General features: G+C 35.9%; 1 protein-coding gene across 1 annotated transcript; it reads left to right on the top strand.

The window, feature by feature from the left end:
• Nucleotides 1-932: 932 nt before the first annotated feature.
• Nucleotides 933-7080, top strand: LOC107847825 (protein trichome birefringence-like 2). Its single transcript, XM_016692345.2, has 5 exons — nucleotides 933-2264; nucleotides 2789-2981; nucleotides 3073-3263; nucleotides 3394-3552; nucleotides 6532-7080. The coding sequence occupies exons 1-5, from the start codon at nucleotides 1261-1263 to the stop codon at nucleotides 6872-6874; spliced, it is 1890 nt and encodes a 629-aa protein (XP_016547831.1). The 5' UTR covers nucleotides 933-1260; the 3' UTR covers nucleotides 6875-7080.
• The last annotated feature ends 8457 nt before the right edge of the window (nucleotides 7081-15537 follow it).

Below are 15537 nucleotides of genomic sequence, written 5' to 3'. Positions count from 1 at the left end.
AAATTTGAAATATTTTTATTTTTTGGGGATTAAAATTTAAATTTAAATTGAAAGTGAGTAACAGTGAATATTGAAAAAAATTAGTGAATTTTGCTTGAAAAAAAATAAACTTTTTGTGAATTTGTTAAAAATATTCAAATTTAAAAATCAAAAATTTATTATGTTTGTATATATGAATTTATATTTAAAGATTTAAATTAGTTGGAGAAAAATTTTAGTTATTTGAAATGGATTTGATGTTTAATTTGTGAGCAAAAATAAAAATATGATTATTCAAATTTTTCTACAATTTATAATTTTTTCTTATTTAATTAAATTAATTTTAGTATTTAATTTGTTATGTAGCATTTTAAAAATGACTTGAAATTTAATGTAATATTTTTTTATTTTTTATTTTTTAAAAATGATGTGGCAAATGACGTGGCAGACGTGGCAGCTGACATGACAGCTGACGTGGGGAGGGTATATTACACTCACCAAAAAAAATTTAAAATGTTGCTTTTTAGTGGGTTCAGGAGTCCAGATGAAAAATATATAAGTAGAAGTATCCAACTTATAAAACCGACATAATACAAGTGAGTTTCCCAAAAAAAATTCAAAGAAAAAGGTGTCGAAGAGAAAGAAACAATGGAAAAATTAGTGGTAGAAAAAATAGTGTGAATTTTCATTAGTATAAATGATAGTTGTTTGTATAAAAATATATAAAGGTCAAACTTGATAAATTTTTAAATAATTAAAAGATTAAAATTGTTAAATTGTGAATTTTCATTAGTATAAATGATAGTTATTTGTATAAAAATATATAAAGGTCAAACTTCATAATTTTTAAATAATTAAAAGATTAAAATTGTTAAATTTATATTTAAAGGAATATTTTAAACCTGGTAAGATAAGAGACCATTTATGCCTTTTTCTCGTAAAATGTACAATGTAAAATAGGACAAAGTGTATATTAGATTCTGTACTACATCTCGCCACAGGACGCGGAGATCTGGAAAGACCTTCATACAAGAGTGTTACTGCTACAGTTCCTTTTAGTTTCTAACAAAATATAATTGTTAGAATTCAATAAGTCTTTTTTTTTTAATACTTTTCTTTCGCCCTTTTCAAAATCTCTCAACAATAACATTCCTTCCATCTCCATTATAATTACCAAAAAAGAAAAAAGGGTTGTTCATATTATACTAATTGTTGTATTTTTTACATAGAAATGATAGTTTTATTTGTTTTGGCATTAATTGGGATTCTTTGAGATTTACAATGGACTTGAAGAAATTGCCATTTTCTGATCAATTTTCATACTTTGGTTCTTCTTCACCAAGAAGGAAGGTAGTTGTTTCTGGTTTTGGTTTAGGTGTTGTTGCTTCTTTCATTTTTCTTTGTATTCTATTGTTGAATTATTCCTTAAAGTCTCCCTTTGTTAGCCCTGTTTTTAGTGGTTTTAGTTATAGTGATAATAGTACACTCATTTCTTGGCCCTTTTCTAGTTCTTCTAGTAATAACGTTAGTACTACTAGTGTTAGTTTTAGTTCCAAGGGTTCACAACACGTGAAAAATGGAAACTTTAGCGTTCAAGAATTAGGGATTACCAAGAATATTCAAGAATTGCATGTGTCTCTAGCTGATGGAAATGTAACATTTTCCAATTTTTCTGGGGAAGGAATAGTTTTGGGGGGTATTTTAGGAACTACCCATGTGGGGAATTTGTCTGAGAAAGTGAAAAATGAAAGATTTGTTGTTCAAGAATCAAGATTTTCCAAGAAAACCCCTGAAATGAATGGGGAAGGAACTGTTTTGGAGGAAAAGGGGGGTATTTTAGGAAATACCCTTGGGAAGAATTTTACTGCAAATGTCAAAAATGAAAGCTTTATTGTTCAAGAATCAAGAATTACAAAGAAACCCCCTCAATTGAATGGGAAAGGAATTGTTTTCGGGAACAATGGTATCCAAGATTCCATCAAGAATAATGTGACCTCAACTTACATTGAGGATGTTGTGGGATCAAAAAATGCTGAAGTGATTGAGGGTAAAGGGGATGGTGTGATGTTTCAAAGTGATGGAAAATCATTGATTGGTTGCGGCAAGGATTTTTACGGGGATTGTGATATATATGATGGTGAATGGGTTATAGATGACACGAAGCCTTATTATCCTCCGGGTTCTTGCCCTATTATTGATAGAGATTTTGATTGTCACCTTAATAAGCGGCCAGATCAAGGGTATATCAACTGGAGATGGCAGCCATATGCGTGTGACATACCGAGGTAAGAGTACTAAATACTCCTAGTCACTGTGTTTGAAATTGATTATGATTGCAATTTACTGATTGTTGTCTTTGGTAACACCCTCAATCATGGACATTTTGTGATGTGTAAAGGTGCTATTACAAATTTGACTTTTGGCTTGAACTTAAAGAACAAATGTTGTGGAATTTCCTACTTAGACAGAACATGGAGCTCTATATTCCAATGCTACTTGATACAGTATGATGTAATTTCTAAAGTTGATCCAGTGTGTTGCAATTGCTTGTAAGTTTCTTAGGGGTGTTGATTTTTAACTATATCTTGTTGAAGTTTGAGTGAACACGTATGAGGATCAAGGACAAATTCTGTGAAATGCAAGCAGATGCCTTTGTATAATGCTGCAATGCCAAACTTGACGTCGTTTTAAATGGATTTGAAAATTTTTATTGACAGTATTCACATTTATGAAATTTATTTGATTTACATAGTGTATGTTGCATATTTAGTTATATTAGTCGGTTAACTGATTTTTATCTACACGCTAGCCTTAATGCAACTGATTTTCTGGAGAGATTGAGAGGGCAAAAGCTTGTTTTTGTGGGGGACTCGTTGAATAGAAACATGTGGGAGTCCCTTGTTTGCATTCTTCGCAACAGTGTACGAGACAAAAAACGAGTTTATGAGATATCAGGAAGGCATGAATTCAAAAAGAAGGGCTTCTATGCTTTCAGATTTGAGGCAAGCTATTTAACCTCTTTCTAGTTTCTATGACCTTAGAATTTCCAACTCTGATTCCTTGTCATCTCATCATGCTGTGACTTGCTTGCAGGATTATAACTGTTCTATAGATTTTGTTAGCTCTCCATTTCTTGTGAGACAATCAGCTTTTAAAGGAAAGAATGGTTCCTTCGAGACACTAAGATTGGATTTGATGGACCAGACGACTTCAATGTATAGTGACGCCGATATTGTAATTTTCAACACTGGTCATTGGTGGACTCATGAGAAAACTGCCAGAGGGTTAGTGCTGTATATTGTTTCTATAGCTTCCACTTTATAGATCTGTACTGATTCTTCTTTCCCTAAAAGCTGGATCTTGCATGTCAACATTGGTTGAAATATATAAATTTGTGCTCCTGGTGGATTATAGGGAAGACTACTACCAGGAAGGTAATCATGTGCATCCAAGGCTCAAGGTTTTAGAGGCATACAAGAGGGCGATTTCCACTTGGGCAAGGTGGGTGGATCAGAACTTTGATGGAAGCAGAACTCAAATCATTTTTAGAGGATATTCGGTCACTCACTTCAGGTACAATTCTTTCTTACATGTTAATTAGCGATAACTCTAAAGGGGATGCCATTATTCCAGGAACTCTACTTGTAACTAACATGTTGCTTTCCTTTGGTATTGAGGTGTTCTTAAGGTATCTCTTATTAAGAAGGGGGAATGAACAATTTGAATTGTAATCCTTTCTTCCAAATGCCAGAGGTCATAGATTTCTTTGTTACTGGGGACTGGATTGATCAATATATCTCAGTTATGAGCAGATACCATGTATTGACTATGTATTTAGTCCTTCATTGATGTACACATGAGTATTAGGGTGGAATTAAGGAAGTCGCGGGGTTACTGGCCAGTCGAATATTTGTATTGTATATATTGACATATATTGAGAGACAAAAGTGCTGTTTAGCATTTAACAGAACGACGTCAAATTTCAGAGGCTAAAGAATAGTATCAATGTGGTCTTAGCAAAGAGCAGAATTTCATGCAAGCAATGGATCCATGTGGCGGTACTAGTTTTAGTTGGGATATAGATTTGGTCGTTGTTAGATTTGGGGTGTGTTCTGTATGTAGGAAAACATTTTCCATATTTTCTCATGTTCGGTTGGTTAAAATTTTGGAAAATATCTTCTTTATGAAGAAAACGAGCTCTTTGAAAATAAGGAAAATGACTTCCTTACTGGAAGTAGGGTTAAACAAATGGCCTTGTCTCCTTCCAACCTCCCAACCTCCCAACCTCCCAACCACCCACCGCCACCGTCACCTCTACCTCCACCTCCCCCCCCCCCCCAACCCCCCCCTCCCAAACCCCCCCCCAACCCCCCACCCACCCCCCGCCACCGTCACCTCTACCTCCACCTCCACCCCACCCCAACCCCCACCATCCAAAACTCACCCACAATCCCCAGCTGTCCTCCTCCCCATACCACAACACCCATCACCCTACTGCCACCCTTCATCATAGTTTTACATTAGATATATACAAATGCTTTTAGGATAGTATTTTTACTTGCATGCCGAACATAAGAAAATAAGTAAGAAACCATTTGTTTTCCTAGACAATGGTTTTTTATTTCCATAGAAAACATTTTCCACCGTGCCAAATACATCCTTGGTATTTGCAGTCTTTGTAAGAGTCTATGGTTGGGTAGAGATTTTTATGTAGATATAGGGGTTAGTGTAAGAATTAACAAACCTTTATTTTAGATTATCATATACAACAACAAACCCAGTATATTCCCACATAGTGGGGTCTGGGGAGGGTAGAATGTACATAGTCCATACCAGTACCTCCGAAGAAGTAGAGAGGCTGTTTCCGATAGACTCCCGCCTCAGGACAAGATGACAGTAAACAAAGTTGCCATAAAACATGAAACGAGATGTAATAACAGAGATACAACACCCACAAAGAAGTACTATATACTAACAAACCCGAGGCACACACCTCCCCTCGACCCTCCTAACTAGAAGCTCCAACCTACGTATAAAGCCCTAAGACTACTAGCCAAGCTACACCAAAGCACTCCTAACTACTGACTACGACTCATCCACACGCACGAGCTCTCTATCCTAATATGCGTCCTCCATATCTTCCTATCTAGGGTCATGTCCTCAGTAAGCTATAACTGCTCCATGTCACATCTAATCACCTCTCTCCGGTATTTCTTCGGCCTACCCCTACCCAGCTTGAAACCATCCAAGGCCAACCTCTCACACCTACGAACTGGGGAATCAGTGCCCCTCCTTATCACATGCCCAAACTATCTCAACCTCACTTCCCACATCTTGTCCTCCATCGACGCCACTCCTACCTTCACCCGAATAGCCTCATTCCTAACCATGTCACCCCTAGTAAGTCCGCACATCCACCGCAACTTCCTCATTTCCGCTACCTTCAACTTTTGAATGTGAGAGTTCTTGACTAGCCAACACTTCCAACTTTTGAATGTGAGAGTTCTTGACTGGTCAACACTTCGCTCCATACAGCATGGCCGGACGGACTGCAACTCTATAGAATTTTCCTTTTAAGCTTGGGAGGTACCTTCTTATCACACGAAACTCCCAAGGCGAGCCTCTATTTCATCCATCCTGCCCCAATACGGTGAGAGACATCCTGATCAATCTCTCCATTTCCCTGAATCATAGACCCAAGATACTTAAAACTATTCCTCTTACAAACCACACCTGGGTATCCAGCTTCACTATCACCTAATAGGAAAATATAGTAATTTTACTGCTAATTAGGTGTAGGTTAATCATTCGTTAAATGTTAAGGTTGTCTAGCTCTCCATGATGTAAGGCTTTAAATTGAAAGATGTAACTGAATTGCAACAATCTAAGCTTTTCAGACAGGTGTAGCTTGGATTATATATAATTATTTATTTACAGTGTAGCTCCTACTTTGTCTTCAGACATAAAATTTATTTTGCCTATCAAAAGCACATCTCCTGAAGGTGAAAATTTTGAATAGAAGACTTCAATGAATTCTTAAGCTGATTATACTGTAAAATCATTTGAATGATAGGTGTAGTCTTTTGGGCGGGATGAGGACCTGGATAGATCTGGCAAGGTTATCTAAAATCGAATGCATCTCTTATTACTGATCAATATATGAATGTATCTTTGTGGATATGTAAAGGTTGCTGTTAAGTGAGATGGTAAAGTCTTTTGTTGACTACAAACTTGCCGTCCTTTAAATACAATTTATCAACCAAGAGTTTGTGCGTAATCAATATACAAAAGAATGATCACTTTAATGATCAACTTGTAGCAAGATATGTTGATTCCTTCAAATTAGATAAGCTGACACATTTTTTGGAATTCTTTTGTTTCATTACATGTACTCTCTGATAGTGTTGTCTCATATAGAAACTAGCAATGCTGGGATTTATGTTAAAATAATCTCTCTTTTTGACTATCCCTGTTCATAAATTTGTGTATCTTGCTGCTTGGGCCACCAATGAGGAATCACAATCAAACAATTTTTGTACTGTTTTAATGCAGGGGAGGTCCATGGAATGCAGGTGGGCAATGCCATAAAGAAACTGAACCAATATTCAAGAAGTCTTATTTAGCAAAGTACCCTTCAAAGATGAAAGTCCTACATCATGTCCTTCATAATATGATGAACCCCGTCATTTATATGAACATTAGTAGGCTTACAGACTATCGGAAAGATGGTCACCCATCGATTTACAGAAAGGAGTACAAGACAGTAGAAGAACAAATGACTGGAGTGCACTCTCAGGATTGCAGTCATTGGTGTCTACCAGGAGTACCAGACACTTGGAATGAGTTGTTATATGCATCTCTTTTGAAAAGCAGAAAAGGCTCTTGGAAGGACTGAGCTTGAATTGGATTAATGTTCAATTTCTTTTTTGTCATTCTTTTGTTCTAGTTTTTGGTAATTGTCCTTATAAAGCAAGTAGCATTACAGAGGTTCTTGTGTATTAGATTGTCGTGGATTCGGAAGTTGATCTGTAAAGTTTGTACAACCGAAAATTAAAAAATGGTAAAGCAAATTCTTGATTAACAATGACATCTTTCTTGTGATATTGGACAATGAGGTATAGTGGGACTTTCTGAGGTTTTACACATCTGATACATGTTCCTTCTATTTCTCTAAATAAAGCTCTTCGCATATTGTTTATAGGTCTCCAAATGAAGTTCCAAATCCTGTGCGTTATGTGATGAATATTGAAATCCAATCATCTGTACAATAACATACCCAGTATATTACACAAGTGGGGTTTGGAGAGGGTCGGGTGTACGCATATCTTGTCTCTACCTTTGCGGGGAAGAGAGGTTGTTTCCGATCTCTAGAAAAATGTTCTCCAGAACAGGTTTGAGTTGAAATGAAACCCAATCGTCACTGTAACACTGTTGTTGAGACATTTTCCTAGTATGATAATTCAACAAGACCTGGTCCACCAGTTCCTACTTATCTTGCTCTTCAAATTCTGAATCAAGAGAAGGATTTTTCATTTAGGGTGGGGTGGAGGGGTTGTTGCTTAAGCCTCAAGGTCTCTGCAAGGAAGTGTGTAATATATGGTCGACAATATCTATGCATCTCTTCGTCCTTTCCTTTTGCAGCTAGTATTTGTTTCATTCCTTTACAAATTACACACGGTTTGAACAATGCCACGAAACCATTCAAGGTATGACCATACAAATGGATTTTCATTTAGTGGTGGATCCAGATTTTGAAGTTTATGTGTTTTTACATGGATTTTAATTTAATACAACAATAACATACCATGTGTAATTCCACAAGTGGGACTTGATGAAAAATAGAATGTACCCAGACTTTACTCTTACTTTTGTGGGGTTGATAAGCTGTTTCCGATTAAACCTCGACTTAAACAATAATGTTTTCAATCTAAATGTTTCACAGAGGGTGAACATGGATGGTAGGTACCATACTATTGATCAATTTGTGTATGTATATAGTCGGTAGATATTTGCTACCTCCCACCAACAACTTTATTCATCAAGGACATATAAATAAAGGAGAAAAATCACCTGATATTTTATCTACGTTAGAATTTTAACCTAAATCTCATGGTTCTCCTCCGACTTGAGTGACCACACTCTTGGATGCACAAACACAACATTCCAAGGTAGAACTAGAGAAGACATCTACAACAATCTTACCAAAATCCATTAGAATCAATTAGCACTTACGTGTTACACACTGCATGTGACTTGAAAATAAAACACAATATTACACAAGACATGGATAATATAATATATGGAGAGTACAACAATAAGTTGAAAGCCAAGAAAGACTCCAAAACGGAGTCCATAATTGCCGTTTTGTGACTTGCCGGTTTGCCATGCTTTTGCCAATATTCCTTGCTACTTTTTTTGATCATGATTCCACATGCATTTTCTGGAATTCTAGCAGAGAATTTTGCAAAGTATGAGCAGACTTAAATTTGTATATGGAGGCGCTATGTTGCTTAGACTCTCCAGAAATGTTGTCGTATTCATGTCGGATCCTTAAAAAATGTATTATTTTTGAAGGATCCAACATGCACCCATCGACATTTTTTTAAAGAATCCAACAACATAGTAGAGGAGGGCATTTAAAAGTCCTCCAGTACTCCAACTTGCCTATCTTTTCTTAAGACCCATGGATTGCTTCATCCCAATGCATTTTTCTCACTTAATAATCTAGAAGTTTCAAGAAGAGTACTTCTTGAAACTGATGGTGAATTATTTGCTTTACTTTTATCCAATGAGCTCTTAAGACAAAGCTCTAGTGGTAAGTTAGCCCATGGATTATGGCCTTAAATAGAAGAACTCAACAAATCATTACATCATAAACCACTACTACTATATATCATAATGCTTTACCTTTTCCTTTTTCACTACTGCACCCCACAAAAATCTCTTTAGATTTCACCATGAAATATTGGTGACTCATAAAAGCTTTTTCACTGTTTTCATAATAGCACTTAATTTCTTTGAAAACAAATTTCAAAATTCATCCTTTACGTATCTAACATTATAGGAAAAGCATGCGCTTATTGTTGTGTGAGAAAATTAATAAAGCTTCGAGAAATATTAAATTCGCAATCCATAATTTTAAAAAATGCAATATGTTCAGGCTTGGAATCAGTGGCAAAGGTCAAAAGTTCGTTAAATGCGTTCAAAATTTAATATATATATGTACAGAAATAATTTTTGATATATATACAACATAACTTTTAATAAAGAGTGTTCAACTCCCTATTTCACTCTGGCATCACAAAAATTCAAAAAATCATCAAGTTTAAATTCTAAAACCAAATACACAAAGATTTTACCAACCTGAAATCAATTCTTAAAGTTAAATCAATCACTAAATGGTAAAAACATGAAGTGATGTACTCCCTCTATATCAATTTATTTACCTTACTTTTATTTTTAATCCGTTTGAGAACGAATGTCTTTTTTCTTTTTTGATAACTCTTTAGTTCTAACTTTCACGTGACATATTTAATATCATAAGATTGAATAACATTTTCATACATTCTATCTATCTTTAATTTAAAATTATAAAATTTAAAAGACTTTTTTTCTTTCTTAAATTTCATGCTAAGTCATCGAAAGAATAATTTATAGAAAAAAAAAGGTAGTCTTATCTCTCTTATTCCTTCTGACAGTTGAATAGTAAGCAGCCATTAAAGGATAGTGGTACTCCATAAAATATTATCAAATTAAAGGTGCATTACACATGAGATGACTAGCTAGCTTGTAAGATTTCTACATAAATGCCAAATGGTGCATTACTTTTAGACCATTGGAGTCCTTTTTTGTTCTCTTTTTTGAATGTTGTACTAGTGAATCCACTCACTCATCCACCATGCTCGTCCACATCTTCCCCTTTATAACTCCATGTATACATCAACTCAGTACTTCACTAATCCCATAATACTTGTCGGCCAACAGCAAAAAAGAAAAGAAGAAAGGAGAGAATAGAGATACAAGTATTGTTTTTTTTTTGCTTTTAATTCATCGATCACTGCTTGGCTAGCTATGTGATATTCGCCAAATCGGTGTGTGCCCCAAGTGTTTGTCCTGATATGTGAAGTTCTCATCAACAAACAACCATGGCGAAAGCCATGAAGCAAAACCCAGAAACTATTGAGAAAAAGGGAAATTCTAGAGAGAGAAAAAAGAGAAGGTCAATGGACCCTTCTAGATATCTGAATAATTTTCCATCTGTCCAGAACTACAAAATATCGTGTCCTTATATACATATGTAAAACAATCAAAGTGGGCCGGGTATGCATAGCCCATATACACAAAACATACAAAAAATGAAAATAATTATCTGAGTTGTAACATTATGTATTAGGCCTTGTCATCTCTGCATTGTGTATATTGTGTATCTCCACAACCCCTTTAAGCTGGAGAATGATGACACTCTGAGCTTGGGCAAGAGGGAATGATGAGAAGGACCAACGAGAGCCTTAGTCATAATATCTTCTAGCTGGTTACCACTGGAAACAAAGTGAAGAGAGATAAGACCATCATTAAGACATTCACGAACACAATGACAATCGATTTCGATGTGTTTGGTACGTTCATGAAACACTGAATTTTTTGCAATATGTAAAGCGGTCTGGCTATCACAAAACACAGGGATTGAATGAGTGATAGAAAGACCAAGATCACCCAACAATTAAACCTGCCAAGCTATTTTAGCAATAACCCTTCACAGAGTCTATACTCTGCCTCAATAGAGGATAAAGAGATAGTGGGTTGTTTTTTACTTTTCCAAGAGACAGGGCTACCACCAAGCAAAATATAATGTCCTGAGACACTCTTTCTGGAAATAGAGCAGGCTACCCAATCAGAATCAGAGAAGGCTTGGAGAGAAAAATCATCAGAATTAGAAAGCAATATGCCCTGAGTTGGATTCCTGGATAGATATCTCAAAAGATGTAAGCTTGCCAGCAAGCAGAGTTCCTGAGGATGTTGTAGGAACTGACTTAAATGCTAAATAAAAAATGCAATGTCAGGTCTCGTGTGTTGAAGAAAATTCAATTTTCCCACAAGTCTTTTGTAAAGGCTAGGATCAACAAGTGGGGACCTATATCCATGGACAGTTTCATGGAAGGATCAAGAGGTGTAAAAAGGAATGAATAGTGCCGACAGTTGAATTTAGTGAGTAAATCAGTAAGATACTTATGCTGGTTTATAAGATAACCTTAAGGGTGAGTAGAAATTTCAAGACCAAGGAAATAATGCACATGGCCCAAGTCTTTAATTTTGAATTGAGCATCCAAAAAAATGTTTGAGAGAACTCAGTTTAGTAAGATCATCACCAGCTAGGAGTATATCATCAACATAAACAACAAGCACAATGAGGGATGAACCTGATTGTTTAGTGAATAGAGAATAATAATTTTTACTGGAAGAATATCCCTGAGAAATCAAAGCCTTAGATAATTTGGAGACTACTGCCTAGAGGCTTGCCTAAGCCCATAAAGAGACTTTCTCAGTCTACAAATTAATGGAGCAGAAGAAGTAGGGGAAGAAACCTTAAGTTCGGGGAGAATCTTCATATAGACCTCTTCATGAAGATCACCATGAAGAAAAGTATTGTTGACATCTAATTGAAACACTTTCCAACCTCTTTTAATAGCAAGAGTAAGTAAACACTTAACAATGGTGAGCTTGACCACAGGTGAGAAAGTGTCAGTAAAATTAATTCCCTCTTTTGTGTATCACCTAGAATGACTAGCCTAACTTTATACCTTTTAATAGACCCATCAGCCCTTTGTTTAATTTTGTAAACCCATTTGCAAGGAATGACTTTCTTGTGAGGAGGAAGAGGGACAATGTCCAAGTATGATTGGCCTCAAGGGCTTGAAATTCTTTTAGCATGGCATTCTGTCAAGCAGGATGTGGAGCTGCCTACTGATAAAATTGAGGTTCCTATGTATGGACCACATTTGCAAACATCTTGGATGGAATAGAAATAAAAGAACAGATGTATTCGTTTAGATAAGGAGGTGGATGGGTTAGTCTAGTAGATCTTCTGGGAGGAACAATGACAGAAGAAATATCATTGGTAGCAGATGTGGGAGGAGCATTGGGGGAAGACAGATTTGTATAATTATTAGAAGGTGATGTAGAAGGAGTAGAACCAAGGTTTGTAAAAGGAAGAAATTATCAAGATGGGATATAGAGTGAGAGTGAGTAGATTGATAAGGAAAGATATGCTCATGTAAAATAACATCTTTGGAAAGAAGATAGAGTTATTGGAGAGGTTGAGTAACTTGTAACCCTTTTTATCACAAGGATAACCAAGGAAGATACAAGGAAGTGATCTTGGTTGAAACTTATCCCTTCCTACCTTAGGGGTAGTGGTAAAACATAAGCAACCAAAGGTTTTGAGGTGAAAATAAATCGGAGGGTGCTTGTGAAGTCTTTCAAAAGGAGAGAAATTATTTAAAAGGGGAGAAGGCATTCTTTTTATGATGTATGTTGCAGTAGGAACACAATCACCCCAATATTTCAAAGGTAGGTGAGAATGAAACAATAGGGCTCTAGAAACTTCTAAAAGGTGTTTGTGTTTCCTTCTAAAACACCATTTTGTTGGGGTGTCTAAGGAACAGTGGTTTGGTGTAGAATACCTTGGGTACAAAAAAATGCAGAAATTTCAGCACTTTTACCAAGCTCAAAGGCATTGTCAGATCTAAAAGTTTAAACTTTGGAATGAAAATGAACTGAAACCATAGAGACAAATGCCTTGAGTATATCAAATACACTGCTTTTACAAGGAATGAGGTGAGTCCAAGTGACTCTAGTATAGTTATCTACTATAGTCAGAAAATATTTGAAACCCGAATAGATTTTAGTGTTATATGATCCCCAAATGTCAACATGTACTAATTGGAAAGGAACAGTAGATTTTATGGAGCTATTAGGAAAGGTAATCTTTGTTGTCTGGCTAAAGGACAAATGGGACAAATAAAAGATTGTTGAGAAGAAAGAAAAAGAGATATGGAAGAAATATGTTTCATCTTGCTAAAGGGAATATACCCTAGTCTTTGATGCCAGTATATGTCCAACTTGTTCAAACCAGATTCATTACAACTAGGCTTGTAATGAAGTGAATTAACAGTAGAATAAAAACCAGTACATTTAGAAGTATTAGAATTAGAAACACTAGAAACACTATTACTGGCAGAATGTAAAGGGAAAGGGATAATAGGAATTTGAGTTCCAAGTGAACCAGAAACCGTGGGGACACTGCATGTGCTGGGAGATAAGTCAGCATCTGGTTTAAAATAATATAGCCTCCCAATAGCCTTACCAATTGCCAGTGGCCTCTTCAGAGAAGGGCCTTGCAGGTAATATTGAAGTTTAGTGAGATAGGCAACATAATTTAGTTAAGAGATGAGTTGATACAAGGATATAAGGTTGAAATAGAATAAGGGAACTAACAATACATTAGGTAAAATGATGTCATGTCTGAGATATAGTGACCTAATAGACAAAACTATTACTTTATATCTAGTTGGAAGGGTGACTAAGTAAGGTTTGGGAAAAGGTAACAAGTTGTATAGGAGGTGTTTATGTGGAGTCATGTAATTTGTTGCTCCCGAGTCTAAGATTCAAGGATGTGTACCCGGACGTGGTGAATTATCCATACATGAACCTACAAAATTTTTAGTATAAGCAAAAAACAAACCTGCAAAGCTGGTAACAGAAGAATCCTCAGCAAAATATGCAAAAGATGAATCTTCAGAACAATCAGATCCAAAACTATATCCAGGAGAAATTTTGGCCCGATTAAACAAAGTTAGAAGGTAATCATATTACTCCAAACTGAACCCGTGTGAAAGAGAGGTAGAGTTGAATCCACAGGAAGAAAAAGTAGAGGTTACATTTAGAGTCTCAGATGGAATATAGCCAAAGGGAGCAGCAATAGACTGAACATAGAAAACTAATTTCCTTGACTTGTTGAACTTATAGTCAGGTGGATAACAAAACAATTTGTGAAACTTGTCCATATTGTGGTTGGTTTTCATACAATATTTACAAAACAGACTAGAAGAACCTGGAGTGAAACTACCACCACCTGTTCCTCTTTTTAAACCAAAGTTTACCTTTTGAGTGAAGGGTCTGTTAGAGTTTTAGGAGTTAAGATTCCCTTTTGGATAAAGGACCCTAGATAGAGAGTAATATGAATTATTGTATCTTGAATGGTTGGGGGTTATAAAAGCAGCAGCATCACCAGAGAAGTTGCTGCTAGCAGGAGGGATTCTTTTTTTCTCTCATCTTGTTGCAAAAAGGAACAGGTTCTACTGATTGAAGGAAGAGGATTCATCATTAGGATGTTACTATTGACAGTAGAATAGGACTTATTTAACCCACTTAGAAATTGAAAAAGTTGTTGATCTTCTATGAGTTTTCCTAAAGTACCACATGTCCAATTTGTTCCAATATAAGCACTGTTCAATTCATCCCATAAATTCCTAAGTCTAGTGAAATATGTTGCTACGTCAGATGGCCCTTGAGTGAGGGAAGAAATTTCCCTTTGCATTTGAATATACTTGGAGCCATTGGAGCTACCAAATCGCTGGTTTATGTCATCCCATACCTCTTTAGTAATTTTAAGGCAAATAACACTAGTAGAAATCTCCAGTAATATAGAATTTGTAATCTATGCTTTGAACATGTCATTATATCTCTCCCAATAAGGGAAGTAGGGAGAATTGGGGATAGGTCTAGGTATTCTACCATCAATTACTCCCTGTTTATTTTTGGCTGACAAAGAGGATAACATGCTACACCTCCATGTTACAAATCCATTGCCATCGAAGGGCACAACCACAAGTTGGCTACCCAAATTATCCAATGGATGGAGATAGAAAGAGTAGGAAATATCAAGAGTAAACGGAGCAAAACCATTAGTAGTATTAGCTGGTACTGAAGTCATGGCTAAATGGTTCCAAATCAACTACGACAGAGTAGTGATCAACAACTAAGTACAAACACAATAAAGTAGAGGGTGAGATACAATACCAAGCTTCTTCAACAACCGGAAGAAGTAAGGGCCTTGAACAACCAAAACCGATGAACAACCATGAAAATGCTAGAAGAATGGCAAACGTATCGCAATGCCAAGTGCAAAAAAGATCACACCAGTGAAAAATTCACCTAATAGAACCCGTTACATCGACAATAGAAGCAAAATAAAGAAATCCGAGAGATAAGTAACGAGGTTAGAATTGGAAGCAAGCCCAGAGAACATCGATTTCCTGTCTGATACCATGTGAAGTTCTCATCAACAAACAACTATGGCAAAAACGATGAAGCAAAACCCAGAAACTATTGAGAAAAAAGGGAAATTCTAGAGAGAGAAAAAAGAGAAGGTCAATGGACCCTTCTAGATATCTGAATAATTTTTCATCTGTCCAGAACTACAAAATATCATGTCCTTATGTACATATGTAAAACAATCAAAGTGGGTTAGGTATGCATAAACGCATATACACAAAACAT

Source organism: Capsicum annuum, chromosome 11, assembly GCF_002878395.1.
Source record: "Capsicum annuum cultivar UCD-10X-F1 chromosome 11, UCD10Xv1.1, whole genome shotgun sequence".
Classification (NCBI taxonomy): domain Eukaryota; kingdom Viridiplantae; phylum Streptophyta; class Magnoliopsida; order Solanales; family Solanaceae; genus Capsicum; species Capsicum annuum.
The sequence above is the reverse complement of the archived record's forward strand: the minus strand, read 5'-3'. Positions and strand labels throughout refer to the sequence as shown.